This window comes from Taurulus bubalis, assembly GCF_910589615.1.
Source record: "Taurulus bubalis genome assembly, chromosome: 10".
Taxonomy (NCBI): Eukaryota; Metazoa; Chordata; class Actinopteri; order Perciformes; family Cottidae; genus Taurulus; species Taurulus bubalis.
Window position 1 is genome coordinate 12,348,103 of NC_136598.1, and position 13,444 is coordinate 12,361,546.

Genomic DNA, 13,444 nt, shown 5'->3' on the forward strand with positions numbered 1-13,444 from the left:
CTCTAGTTTAAAGTAAATTTGAAATAAAATCAAAGATATGTGACATGCCGATCCCTCTCTGACCCCCGTCCCCAGCCGAGGCCTACACGGGGTCGAATGCGGATCCACTGCTTGGAGAACGTGGACAAAGCCCTGCAGTTCCTTAAAGAACAGAGGGTTCATCTGGAAAATGTGGGTTCCCACGACATTGTGGATGGCAACCACCGTCTCACGCTGGGCCTTATGTGGACCATCATCCTGCGCTTCCAGGTAAGCACAAACCCGTATAAAGCACCCATGCATTGTTCGGGTTATGACATTTTATCACAGCTCGGTGATGTTCTTATGGCAATGAGCAAAACACGATTTGGGTTTTCTCTGATTGGTTTGTCAGTTTGGTATCTCGCCTTTGTTGTTGTAATACTCCCTGCAATCTTTATAACTGATCCTTGGTCATAAAGAAATGTTGAGACTGACCACAATCACAGTCAGCATTTAACCGCTGTGACAAATATATTGAGTGCTTTGTGACTGCTCCACAACCAAAGCCAGGCCATCTGAAGCAGCGGCAGGAAGAAACAGTCAGTTTTTATTCGCAGCGACTTAATGCAGCTCTGATTTGAGAGTGAAAACTTGATTACACGCTACACTGTGTCCTCTGAGTCCCTTGTGTGTTTGCGAAAGCAATTTGAATCCAGCGTTGGAGTGGTGGACTCTACCTCTATCAAGAGGCAGAGAGGTAATCATAGAATGTAATAATATAAATGGCTGTTGTTGAAAAAATCAGCAGGGTTTGATTTCACGAAAATCTTAAAGATTGCTAAATTGAAGAATATTCTGTATATCAACAGTCTCACATGGACGTTACGACTGACCTTCAAAAATGGGATTCTTCCCGTGGGATACTGAGGCTTAAAAGTGAGCTCCTCCATAAGTGCACTGTGACGCTGGTGCACGTTCCAATGCTACCTACTGAAGCACAAGGATGCTGTCATCAGCCGTGGCTTCGTTTAGGACGAGCTGCCAGGGGTTCTGTGTTTTGTGGGCAGTGGGGGGGTCACAACTGCCGCATCATCAGTATGCGACAGCGGCGTTTGGTGGATAAAGCCTGAATGTCACTCAGGGCTCAGAGGCCTGGAAGGTAGCAGTCGCCTTGCAGTCTGCTCTTCAACAAGGACACACACACACACACACACTCTCTGACATACACACTCCATCAGTCTAGCTATACACACACACACCTATTAGCACATCTTGACTTGACATGCACATTCTATCACTCTCACACACTCACACACTCACACACACGCACACACACAGGTTTCCAGGCTTTCGCAGCAGTGATACAGGATCAGTTCCTGCCATGTAAGTACAGCAGAAGCCTCTTTATTACGCTTCAGCACTGCAGCCTGGCTTTGGCACAAACCGCTTGTTTAGCATTATTTGGACCCTTCTGTAACATTCATGGTGCACAGCAGCTGTCTCATGGGACCCAGTATTGTCATGTTAGGCCTGGCTACCGACCACAAAGCACATTTAACAGCACCGCTAGCAGACTTCTTAGTGTGTTCAGTGATCCTCTTCGAGCTGTCGAGGCAAAGAAGACGAATGTTCTGTGTGTGCAATTTGAGTGGACTCAATCATTTCAGTGTAAAGGTTGAAATGAGTGTTGTATGATGTCCACCTCTTAAGACTAATTTCTTGATTGCATTATTGATATATGTGTGGTTTTTGTAATCATAAAGTCACACTTTGCATAGACATTTCGTTTTGTACCTGCAAACAAAATTTCCCAAAACAACAATGTTTAGTTAACACATTAGGAAATGTTAACTAAGTTAACACATTAGTTAAAAGCCACAACAGTCCATTGACAAAAACAATAATTGTACCTCCCAGAGTTGCTGATCTACAGCAGTCTGATTGGTTTAGTTTGTTTGTGTTATTGTGTGTCTTTCAGATACAAACTAATCCGCAGCAGTACGTTTTCATTCAACCTTTATCTAAACTCCAAAAGACATTGAGGTAATGTAAAAAAATGAAATAATAAGCCAACAATCACATGCACCAAGTAAAACACAAATAGAGAGAGGGAGATATTTACCAATATAGAAATGTATTGCACAAACGGATTTAATAGCTGTATCACAGCGATGCTTCAGAAAGTAACAGGTTTCCTAACATGCTTGTTTGTTAATTTAGTAATGCCTGTTTGTGCCTTGAGTCAAGCTTGTAAGCCGACAGCTTTGGGCTGCCTGAGCGTTAGCTGACTACTAGCTCTGCCGCCATTAGCTGTGAGCTTGGCTTGCGTCCCGCTCTCCTGCTCCCGAGAGCCACCAGTCGATGGCCTCTTCAATTTTGCATGCGCTGAGAAAAAAGATCGGTGCAGAGGACTGTCGTTCAGGTGTGTGTGTGTGTGTGTGTGTGTGTGTGTGTGTGTGTGTGTGTGTGTGTGTGTGTGTGTGTGTGTGTGTGTGTGTGTGTGTGTGTGTGTGTGTGTGTGTGAAAGATCGTAAGAGTAATTATGAAAAAAATGAGGACAGGGGAAAAAAATGGTTGGCTGATGGGAAAATACCAGCATTGGTGTTGTGTATTAGAAAAGTGTGTGGCCTCGCTCCACTGCCGGTCTCCACTGGGAGCCAACACAGGCAGCACGTTGCTGGAGACCCAAGCCGTATTGCTGGGTCCGTTGGCGATAAGGGAGGCAAGGGAGAACCAGAACCAGAACTGAGAGGACCGGCCCTTTAAGATCCCTGCTGCAGTAAAATTAGAGGTTTTCTTAAGAAACTCTGGTGCTCGGAAACACTTTCACAGAGACAAAAATAAAATAGATTAAAATAGAGATCAGGTTCTTCAGTTGCCATACAGTGTACCACACTCTTTACTACTGTCATGTTGTCTCATTTAGACTCCTGTAATTATAACTGTTTATTATCATATTAGCCTTTACACTCCTGCCATTATTTAAAGTTACTACAAGGAAGTTGTATCAACATTTTGTGTTAATTTTGGCGGTCCCTGTGGATGAAATTGGTCACGTTTCCGAGCACCTGAGTCTCTTTAGTCCTGGTTCTGGTTCTCCCATGCCTCCTTTCACTGCAACGAGCCCAGCAATACAGCCTGGGCCTCCAGCAGCGCGGTGTCGACGTTGGCTCCCAGAGCGGACCGGCATAGCTGCGAGGCTCTGCTCTGCTCCTGGCCGGACGAAGAGAAGCTGCTGCCGGGTGCTGAGCTCTCCTCCTCTCGCCGGCGCTCCGACTGCAGGTCGAAGGCGACAGCAAAGTCAGATCTGGGCTGTCCGTGGTGGGCTAGTTGATGCTGGAGTCTGAGCTGAAGGAGTTTCGAATGATTGTATAGAAATAATATAGACATCGAAATTAAAACAAAATCCACACAATATCAAGGGACCATGTAGAAAGATGAAATATTTGGGTTTGAACAGAGACAATTTATTAAAAATAATTAGGACTGAATGAAATAATGATGAAAGCTAAGCTGCACAGACAATTCAAAAATAGATTTATTTATTTACACAATTGTTTTATTTTTTTGTCCAGAACTGTGATGCTAACAGAATCTGTGGCTTGATTCATAATCTGAAGGCATGTTAATAAGGTCGATAACCTAATTTAACCAAAACATTTAAACGCTAAGTATAATGTCCTCAGGGTGCCCAAGGTCTTCCGAGAGGCTCCCAGTTATCTTGCACTCTCTTGCAATCTCCTCATCTCCACCTTTCCCCCCTTTCCTCCTTTTCTCTGTGGCGAAAGTGAGAGTTTGCTTTGAGAGAGAGAGAGAGAGAGAGAGAGAGAGAGAGAGAGAGAGGCGACAGGCAAAGGAAGAGGTAATCCTAATGAATTTACAGAACCATTCACAAATAATAATTATAGTGTTGTGTGTGTTTGGCCGAATGTCCTTGTGTTGCGGTGTGTGTGCGTGTGTGAGAGCGTTCGCTGGCCTAACACACTGCCAGCTCACTTGCTGTTTACAATGAGTCGAGACACATTAATGTGACTTTGCTGTATATTTGACCAGATGTATAGATTCAGATTCAAACTGAGTGCATATACTAATGTAATCTCCGTGTCACTGTTCATGTGTTGTTGTTGTGCGCTAGTTGTTGGCGAGATGTTAGCAACATTTTATGCATTTCCTATGTATCTGGCATCATGTTGAAGTGTGAACTACTAGTTTACTTTCTGTGTGTTTTCTCCTGCTAGGACAGTATAATTTTTTTATTAATTCAATACAATCCAAGTGGAAACCTTTTAAATGCAGCGACACATTGGAATTAAAATGCCAGTTTATAATGTATATTATATAAACATAGAGTTAAATTCGATCGGCCCCATTGTTACGATACCAGATTTTATCGGTCCGATATCTGATATTTGATTTACAATGATGTGTTTTCCATCTCTACAGTAGTTGATTCATTGTTTTCATATTAATTACGACGTATCTGCCGCTTAAATAAAATCTAGTGCTGGTTTCACATTGTGATTTTCTCTGAGGATGAAGAGACGGACGAAGGATTTTTAGCGTAATCCCAAAACTCATCTGGTCTCTATTTGTGCTCATGCGTAGTGTTCATCCTCTTGCGTGTGCGTTCATGCGCAGGCGTGTGTGTGTGCAGTGTTGTGCCTAACGACATGGGTAGCAGCTGATTCCAGGGTGTCATGTCTCCCAATTACCTTCGATCATGTCACTGTGATGTTATCGGCTGAATGGCTGTCACTGCCACCTATCATCAGGCGTTACAAAGGCTCCACACCTCCTTGCCCTGAGAACCTCAACGCCTACTGCTCTTGTCTGTTTCTCCGGATAATCCTCTCTCTCCTTCGAGGTTTCAGGAATACTGCTATGACAGAGTGTTTCAAATGTTTCAAATCTGGCTGGTGTTGCTCTCGTGGCTCCTGAGCCAATCAGAGCCTTTGTATGCAGGACTTAAGATGGTGACAAACTTTTGTCCCAGTTAGAAAAATCTTAACAATGGTTGCTTTTCTCCAATTTAATCACGGATCTTATCACTGCTTATGATGTTTTTTGAAGCTGCATAGTTATTGCCATATACAACAAAAACAAAACAAAGCTCTGCCTCAGGATGCTTGATATTCCACAATATGCTCATACTAGCAGACACAGTCTTCAGTAACGGAAAGGTAAATACAGAAACATAAAGCAGGGTCTGTGCCTTAAGGACTCGTCCACAAACACTGAACTCTTCGCGTCGCTGTGTTCTTCTTCAGATTCAGGTGATCAAAATAGAGACGGAGGACAACAGAGAAACTCGCTCCGCCAAGGACGCCCTGCTGCTCTGGTGCCAGATGAAGACTGCAGGGTGAGCAGTAGAATAAAGAAAATACAGGAGACTGTAAACTGCAACCGTGAATGTCATGAGCCTTTTGTGTAAATGTACCAAGTCGGTGTGTTAGTGTTTTTATCGGTTTCCGTTTCAAGTTGTGAGAAAGGAATTTCTCTCTGCTCCAGGTACCCTGAGGTCAACATCCAGAACTTCACCACCTGCTGGAGAGACGGCCTCGCCTTCAACGCCCTCATACACAGACACAGGTTAGGTGGTTTCCACCACAAAGATTGTGGAGAGACGTGTAGCGGGTTTGGCCGATTTTAGCATTAGTGTCATATAAATATGACAAACTCTGTTTCATCATCTTGCGCCCTCCAGGTCCGACCTGATAGAGTTCCACAAGCTGACGCGGTCCAATGCAACCCACAACCTCCAGCAAGCCTTCAACATTGCTGAGCAGCACCTGGGCCTCACCAAACTGCTGGACCCCGAGGGTGAGAATGTTCAATTGGTTCAGTCAGACACGCATCACATACAGCTATATCCGTATTACAACCAAAGCAGTGCCATATATGTATTTTCTTTCACTCATTGAGATAAATAGAAGTCAAACAGACCATAACCCCTCTGCTCTCCACCTCCCTCCGTCTCAGATGTGAACACAGAGAACCCAGACGAGAAGTCCATCATCACGTATGTGGTCTCCTACTACCACTACTTCTCCAAGATGAAGGCTCTTATTGTGGAGGGCAAGAGGGTTGGCAAGGTAATGAGTCGCACACATGTTGATATATACACACACACACACACACACACACATACCGATATTCAATGAGAGGTGAAGGGCCGGCAGTATTTGTTAATTAAATCATAAGTAACAAATCATCAAAATGTGCGGGGGCCTAAAGGTGAAATATGTAACTTTTCCTTATTGAAATGTCTTAAAACGACCAAATCTATTTGAGATTATGTACTTACATAATCTCAAATGTTTCAACAATTGTATTTGTTTTGGAGAGGATGAGGATTCGTCTCCCGGTAAAAAATAAAATCCTGAACGATGAACACTGAAGAAATCCTCCCATGATCCCACGCTACTTCATGATGTTACCGCACCCCGTCCTTTGTTATTGCTTTGATTGAGGGATTAGAAATCCCTAGCGGGCGAATATTGCATGTCGTTTGTTTAAGAGATGGAGAAATATACAAACTTCATCTTTCAAAAAAATCCTGGCCTGCCCCTTTCTGTCTGACTCAGGTCCTAGAAAACTGTGTTGAGGCAGAAAAGATCGTCAACCGCTACGAGGCTCTGGCGTCGGACCTGCTGGACTGGATAGAAAAGACCATCGCAGTCATCAGCAACCAGAAGTTTGCCAACTCGCTGACCGGAGTTCAGCAGCAGCTGCAGGCCTTCACAACCTACTGCACCATCGAGAAGCCCATCAAGTACGTTTTTTGTGGATTTATGAAAAGGCAACTTGATATTTAAGTGACATTTCTTTTTTCATTGCACATCTACTCGCATGCGTATGAATCCATGCGTACCCTTTACTGAAGAGTATGTAGTCATTAACGCACTGCTTGCAAAACACAACTGGCGACTGGCGACAACTGGCGACAACTGGCGACTTGGTGTCCTACTCTGATTGTAGCTACAAACACATTCAATTAATCTGTGAATCGATACATAGAAAGTGTACCAACTTCCAGCCAGATGACATACTATGAGTTTGTTTTTCCCAGGAAATTGTCAAGAGCCCATGTGCACACTTGATCCCTTTCCATCGTCCTCAATGTCTTTTATATAAGAGATCATTCTTTTTTTTCCAGTGGCTCTGCATTTGTTCAGAATATGCACCCAAATCAGTTTGAAGCATCATTTACCACCCAGGTGTTCATACAGGAGATTTAGACCTCCCTGGGAGCAAGCGTTCATGCTGTTTTTTTCTGAACCAAAGTTGGAAGTGCTTTCGGCATGTCCTACACAGGACTGGATCGCTGACTATGGTTTTTTTGTTTCTCGTTCAGGTTCCAGGAGAAGGGGAATCTTGAGGTCCTTCTGTTCACCATCCAAAGCAAGCTCAGAGCCAACAACCAGAAACCCTACGTGCCTCATGAGGGGAAGCTCATCTCAGACATCAACAAGGTAATTTACATCTACCAGCTGTGTTGGTTTTCTAAAATACTCAGTGTAAAACCTGCAGTCAAACTTAGTTTCCAAAGTTCTCACAAACATTTGGCATTGGCCTAGGTTTTTCTGTTAAATTACCGCAATAAAACTGTTTTTATTTGGGTATTTTTGTCATTTTCTGTCCAGGCCTGGGAGAAACTTGAGAAGGCGGAGCATGAGCGAGGCGTTGCTCTGCGCAAGGAGCTGATTCGTCAGGAGAAGCTGGAGCTGCTGGCTCAGTGCTTTGACCACAAGACCACCATGAGACAAGCCTGGCTCAATGAGAACCAGAGACTCGTATCGCAGGTAAGGACCTCATGCAGCTGCCTCTTCCAGTGAAGACGGAATCACGAATAAGCAAAAGGGTTGACTGCATAGGGGAGAAAGAGGATCTGCTAAATTTCAGTTTTGCTAGGCAGTTCCAGTTCCTTTTCTAAATTATATTTAATGCATTATGCCAACTATTTTTCACGGATGCAAAACCCAGATGATTAGTGACATAATGATAAATAACAGATCAATATAAAACTTTACTTATGAACTGCATTAGTCTAAGTCAGTGGTTCTCAAACTTTTTCTGTCAGGCCCCACTTTGGAGGAAGAAAAATGTTCGGGCCCCACCGCCCCAACAAAATTGTAACAAAATGGTCCAACTTTTTGTGACTCCGTGCTTTTTCAAATAATACAATGAAGAAAATTACAATCCCTTTCAAGTAAACTAGATCGCTCCATCAGACAAAAACTAATAACATCTGGAATCACTTTGTTAGAACAATGCAAATAAAGTTCTATCTGTGCAAAAAATAACTAATATTTGTCAAAAAAAATACTTATTGTGGCTCCAAATAACCTGTTTTGCACGGAATATATTTTCAAGATAATAACAATCACGTTCAACCTGTGCAAACCAAAATGAGTGCAGATATGTGAGCCATCACGTTGTATCAGTGGCTGCAGTGAGCTGCTTTCCTCTATAAACATTTTTTAAATGTGATGGTAGATTTGATACGGCCACTCTTAATTAATGCTCAATGTTGAGCTTAGATCTATTCTGTTTTGAGAGACACAGCAGCAGAAAAGACCTCACAGAGGCTTTTAGCAAAACGCCAAGAATTGTCGAGTCGCGCATCGTAACCTGTTAACGGCGTAACGTAAACATTTCCACGAAAGTACAGGCATTTCTCCATGTATTTATTAATGACATTTTATGTCCGTGTTACTTTGTACTTTTGTACTATGTAAAGTTATCATGTTCATGGAGAGTGTTCGTCCTGAAACCAGAAGGTAGCGGTTCATCCTTGTTCTCCATAGGTTCATGTCTCAGTGTCCTTGAGCAAGACCCTGAATCCCCAGTGCTTCACAGCAGCACACTGCCCCTTAATTACTAAGGATGGGTAAAATGCAGAGAATAATTTCCCCACTGTGATAGTAATAAAGGATTTCATTAAAAAAAAAAATATATATATATATATAAAAAAAAAGAAAATTATATATTTAAAAAATCACCCCCCCCACGCATCACCTGTAATACCTTCGCGTCCCACTAAAGGGTAAAAGCACCACAGTTTGAGAACCACTGGTCTAAGTGCATAGTTCCTGTGTTTTTTAAATGTATTATTGTACTCAGTACTTATTATACTCAGTATGTCTTAGAGACATCTTTGGTCCAGAAGTTGAACTTTGGACATTTTTGTGTTGTTTTAACAAGATTGGAATTAAAATGTGCAAGATATAGCTTGTACTAGTTCATGTATTATATCAGTCAAAATCACATAGTAGGCCTGCAACAGAAAATATCGTTCCATTCAGATGAATTCCTGTAAAATCAAGTCCTGTACTACTGTGTGCAAATTAAGGTTCTGCTTTGGTCGTCATTCAGTCGTTAATCTTCATTCGATCAGTCTTCCTTCACTTTCTCTTTTCACTTCTCCCCCCTTTGTCTCCCCAAATTCTTTGGGCATCTCGCAACTTTTTCTTTTTAATTGTTCTTCCCTTCGCTACAGGACAATTTTGGCTACGACCTGCCAGCAGTCGAGGCGGCAATGAAGAAACATGAGGCCATCGAGGCGGACATCGCCTCATACGAAGAGCGAATCGGCGTGGTGGTGGAACTCGCGGCAGAGATGGAGGCAGAAGCATACTACGACATCCGGCGTATCCTGGCACGGAAGGAGAACATCCTGGGCCAGTGGAGTCTGCTGAAGGAGCTAGTGGCTGGGAGGAGGACCCGGCTGGAGAAGAACCTGGCCCTGCAAAAGACGTTCCAGGACATGGTCTACATGATCGATTGGATGGAGGACATACAGGTACCGCAGGCTGTGTGAGAGAGAGGGGGAGAGAGAGAGAGAGAGAGAGAGACAGAGAAAGAGACACTCCACTGTAATCAGTAGTTGAACAAAGACAGAGGAAATGAATATAGTGGACATAGAGAGAGAAAAAGAAAAAGGGGAGATCCAGAAAGACAGAGCTCTTTTTTTTGCATGTTTATGACTTTTAAAAGAAATAAGACAAAGGGAATATAGTAGGATAGAATAGAGAGGGGGAAAAGTAGAAATGAAAGACATCCTGATGTATTATAACATCACACATGCTCCCTGTCGTCTCCTGCTCCGTCTCAGGTCCAGCTTCTGTCCAAAGACTTTGGGAAGCATCTCCTCGAGGTGGACGACCTGCTGCAGAAACACGCCCTGCAGGAAGCCGACATTACAGTGCAGGCCGAGAGGGTCGAGACCCTCAACACCGCTGCGCTCAAATTCACCACTATAGAGGGTACACACACACACACACACACACACACACACACACACACACACACACACACACACACACACACACACACACACACACACTGTCTTTAGCTTTATATGAAAGCAACAGTCTAAACTAAGCTTCAGGGTTAGTGTTAGTAGTGCCATAAGTATACAACCATTTGACCAAATTCTCTCTAGATTAACCAATCAAGTTTTTGACGATATTTCGAAAACAATGATTTTAATAATTAATAACTGCTAAATATTTGTATTAATTTATGTTAATTTTATTTTGACAAGCTGTAGGCTTTTCCATTTTATAATACTGAACACTTTGTACAGCTTTATGAGTGTATTTAGTCGCTTCAAGGACAAAGACAGTTTTTTTTTTTATATTGATTTTGACGCATTTTCAGTGTTGACGTCATGCAGACCTAAGGTGTATTGGATACCGGTGACAAGATGCCGATCTGGTATTGGATGTCCTCAATTTAGACTCTAACAATTCAGTGCACTTATATCTATGTATTTATTAGTTACATTTAGTCAGGAAAGCAATGTTCAGACCTGATGTTGCCTTGAAGAAGGATCCCAGACACTTCCACACACTGAGGCATACAGCCTATTAATTGAACACTGGTATGAGATCGAGGCTCGTTATCATATCGTTTTGGACTAAAAAAGGCTAATTGGTGCATCCACAATAACAACAACACCTCTCCAATATGTTTTGGATTGAACCTTTGGTACAAAATATAAGATTTGTTTGAGTAGTAATGAAGTGCTCTGATCTGTTCCTCAGTCGACTGAAATAGACCAGTATTGATTTCATTTAGTCCAGTGAAGATGTATTTGACCTTGAGGCCACTCGATATCAGTAAGGTGATCTGCTCAGCACACTTTGTAGGTGGTCCAGCTCAGAGAACGCGCGTGTCACGAATGAAGTGATGTATCCGTTTTGGGATTTTCACGGGCATTAACCTAATTTTATCGTTTCCCAGGTTACCAACCGTGCGACCCACAGGTGATCTGTAACCGTGTAAACCACGTCTCTACCTGCCTGGAGGAGCTGAAACAACTGGCAGCAAAACGGCGGGATGAGCTTGAGGAGTCGAGACAGCTGTGGGCCTTCTTTCAGGTAGGGGTGGGGCGGCGGCGCGTTGATTGCTCTGAGCACACAATAATAATAATAATGTCTGTTTATTATCGTGTGCACAAACGTGTGCAATGACATGAATGCCCTCCAGGAGAGACGTTCTGTGTTTAAATGTGCAACTTGTATTTAAACGACCATTGCGTCTCCTCTCCTCCCCTCATCACTCCACCTTTGAGTGCCGTCGTTCGGAAAACGCAACTGAAGACATCAGTCTTTTTATTTGTATTTCCAAAGAATTTCATCTTCATCTTCTCAAACCTGCACCAGCTTTAAAGTTAACTATACATTGTTTTTGAAGGGAAATCCTACTCTGTCTTTAATTTATTATACAATTTTCATACTGACAGCTGGCTAATTAGAGAAATCTAACAGGAATCTCCACTGAAGATATGATAAAGCACACAGCAAAATACTGTAGTAATAATAATAACAACGCTTTGTTTCTTGCTCCTTTTGCACGAGAACAAAATATTCTGCAGTGCGGGGAGGACATTGGTTTGTGTTTCACAGCATATCTATTCTACATTTCTGAATAACACAGCTGTGTCTCTTGGAGGCTGGGAGAGAAGGTGCAAATTATAATCCTGTTAGTTATGCACACACAACAAATTATTTCTAGTCAAAGAAAGCTGTCCTTTTCTGGACCCGCCCTCTAATCGTTTGAACACTCAGATACGATCTAAATTCCAACACCATTTTTCTCATTCATCTCGTCTCATTCGGCAGTCATGTGTCAGACTGGGAATGTGTGTCTATCTGCTGAACAAGCTGCTCGTCACTCACACGGAGTTGATGGACGAGTTATTAGTGTTAGTGAGTAAGCTTTTAGAACGAACTATGAAAGTAATGAGCGTATAATGAGAAGAGCAGATTTCTTTGTACAGAGAGTCATTGGTTCACACTGTTGAATCACTGCCGTAATTACTGATTCATTTGGCGAGATCCCCTTCTGCCTTTTTTGGAGGCTCTCGGAAACAGACTGGGATCAGTGTTAGATGGACTTCAGCATTACAGGGAGGACTCTTCCTTCACCGTGTTTTTCCTTCTCAGTTCTTTCAACGATGTTTTTTCATTGATTATATACTTTTTATTTAGAATATTTTCCTTGTTGAAACATTGAAATGTAAATCTTTGTTGCCCTGTTAGGAGCTGGAGGAGTCGGAGGCCTGGATCAGGGAGAAGAGCGCCATCCTGGGAGCTCAGGGTTACGGGAAGGACCTAAGCAGTGTGCTGAAGTTACTACAGAAACACAAGACCCTGGCTGGAGAACTGCTGGCTCACCGGTCGCTGCTGCAGGTGTGTATGCGTTTTCTGTGCTTTTGTCTGAGAATGAGCCCCTGGAATACCTGCAGTACCTGGCGTTTCAGTTCTGAGCTTCATGTACTTCAGTGCATTTATTCATTTATAAATGGCTTTTGAGGTCACCTACCAAAAATAAGGGATAATTTGGACGTTTTGAAGTGGGGTTGTGAGAGGTATTTATTCATAGTAAGTGTGTTAACTACAGTAGATAGCAGTGGCGGGCAGTGCATTTCAGAACTCCGCCTTCAAATCACTCTATTAGCTGATAAACAGCTAATGGAGTGTCAGTAAAATCCACCAGCAAGTCATCAGTAAATCCAACAACAAGGTAGCTTTTTGGTTCTAGGTAGCAGCTAGAAGTTTCTAGAAGCTTTGTGTCCCACTGACCAATCACAGCGCATGTTAATGGTCACGCTGGGCCACTGACCAATCATATACATCCACGCCATTTCGCAGGCCCTGCATGTCAAAGAATCCGCCAAGCTTGTCAAACTAAAGAAGTCCATGACAATTAACCACAACATCCACTCTCAGTGTACTTTGATCTGCAAAGGCCTTAAACTGCTTTGCTGACATAGAGACACAGGAGAGAAAATAATCTGATTGGATGAAAGCTTCTCCTTAAAACAAGCTGCACTGCCTGCAGCCTGAAGACTGCAGGCAGTGAAACAGAGGAAGACAAGGAGCTGTGCAATGAGAAAATAAGCTGATAGGAAAAAATAATTATAATACATGTAGTGTATTTGTGAAAAAACAATTAAATTATAAAATAGCTATAA

The 13,444-nt window shown here is 42.7% G+C and overlaps 1 protein-coding gene across 1 annotated transcript in view; it reads left to right on the forward strand.

The window, feature by feature from the left end:
* The window catches only part of sptbn4b (spectrin, beta, non-erythrocytic 4b), a gene marked incomplete at both ends in the record, with an annotated part of 63,704 nt that overhangs the window by 812 nt on the left and 49,448 nt on the right, over positions 1-13,444 (forward strand). Inside the window, 12 exons of the mRNA XM_079225356.1 lie at positions 76-249; positions 5,229-5,320; positions 5,470-5,550; positions 5,666-5,781; positions 5,941-6,053; positions 6,546-6,733; positions 7,316-7,433; positions 7,605-7,763; positions 9,461-9,763; positions 10,076-10,226; positions 11,209-11,345; positions 12,510-12,659. Coding sequence (XP_079081482.1) covers positions 76-249; positions 5,229-5,320; positions 5,470-5,550; positions 5,666-5,781; positions 5,941-6,053; positions 6,546-6,733; positions 7,316-7,433; positions 7,605-7,763; positions 9,461-9,763; positions 10,076-10,226; positions 11,209-11,345; positions 12,510-12,659 — 1,782 coding nt within the window. The remainder of the gene's footprint in view (positions 1-75; positions 250-5,228; positions 5,321-5,469; positions 5,551-5,665; positions 5,782-5,940; positions 6,054-6,545; positions 6,734-7,315; positions 7,434-7,604; positions 7,764-9,460; positions 9,764-10,075; positions 10,227-11,208; positions 11,346-12,509; positions 12,660-13,444) is intronic.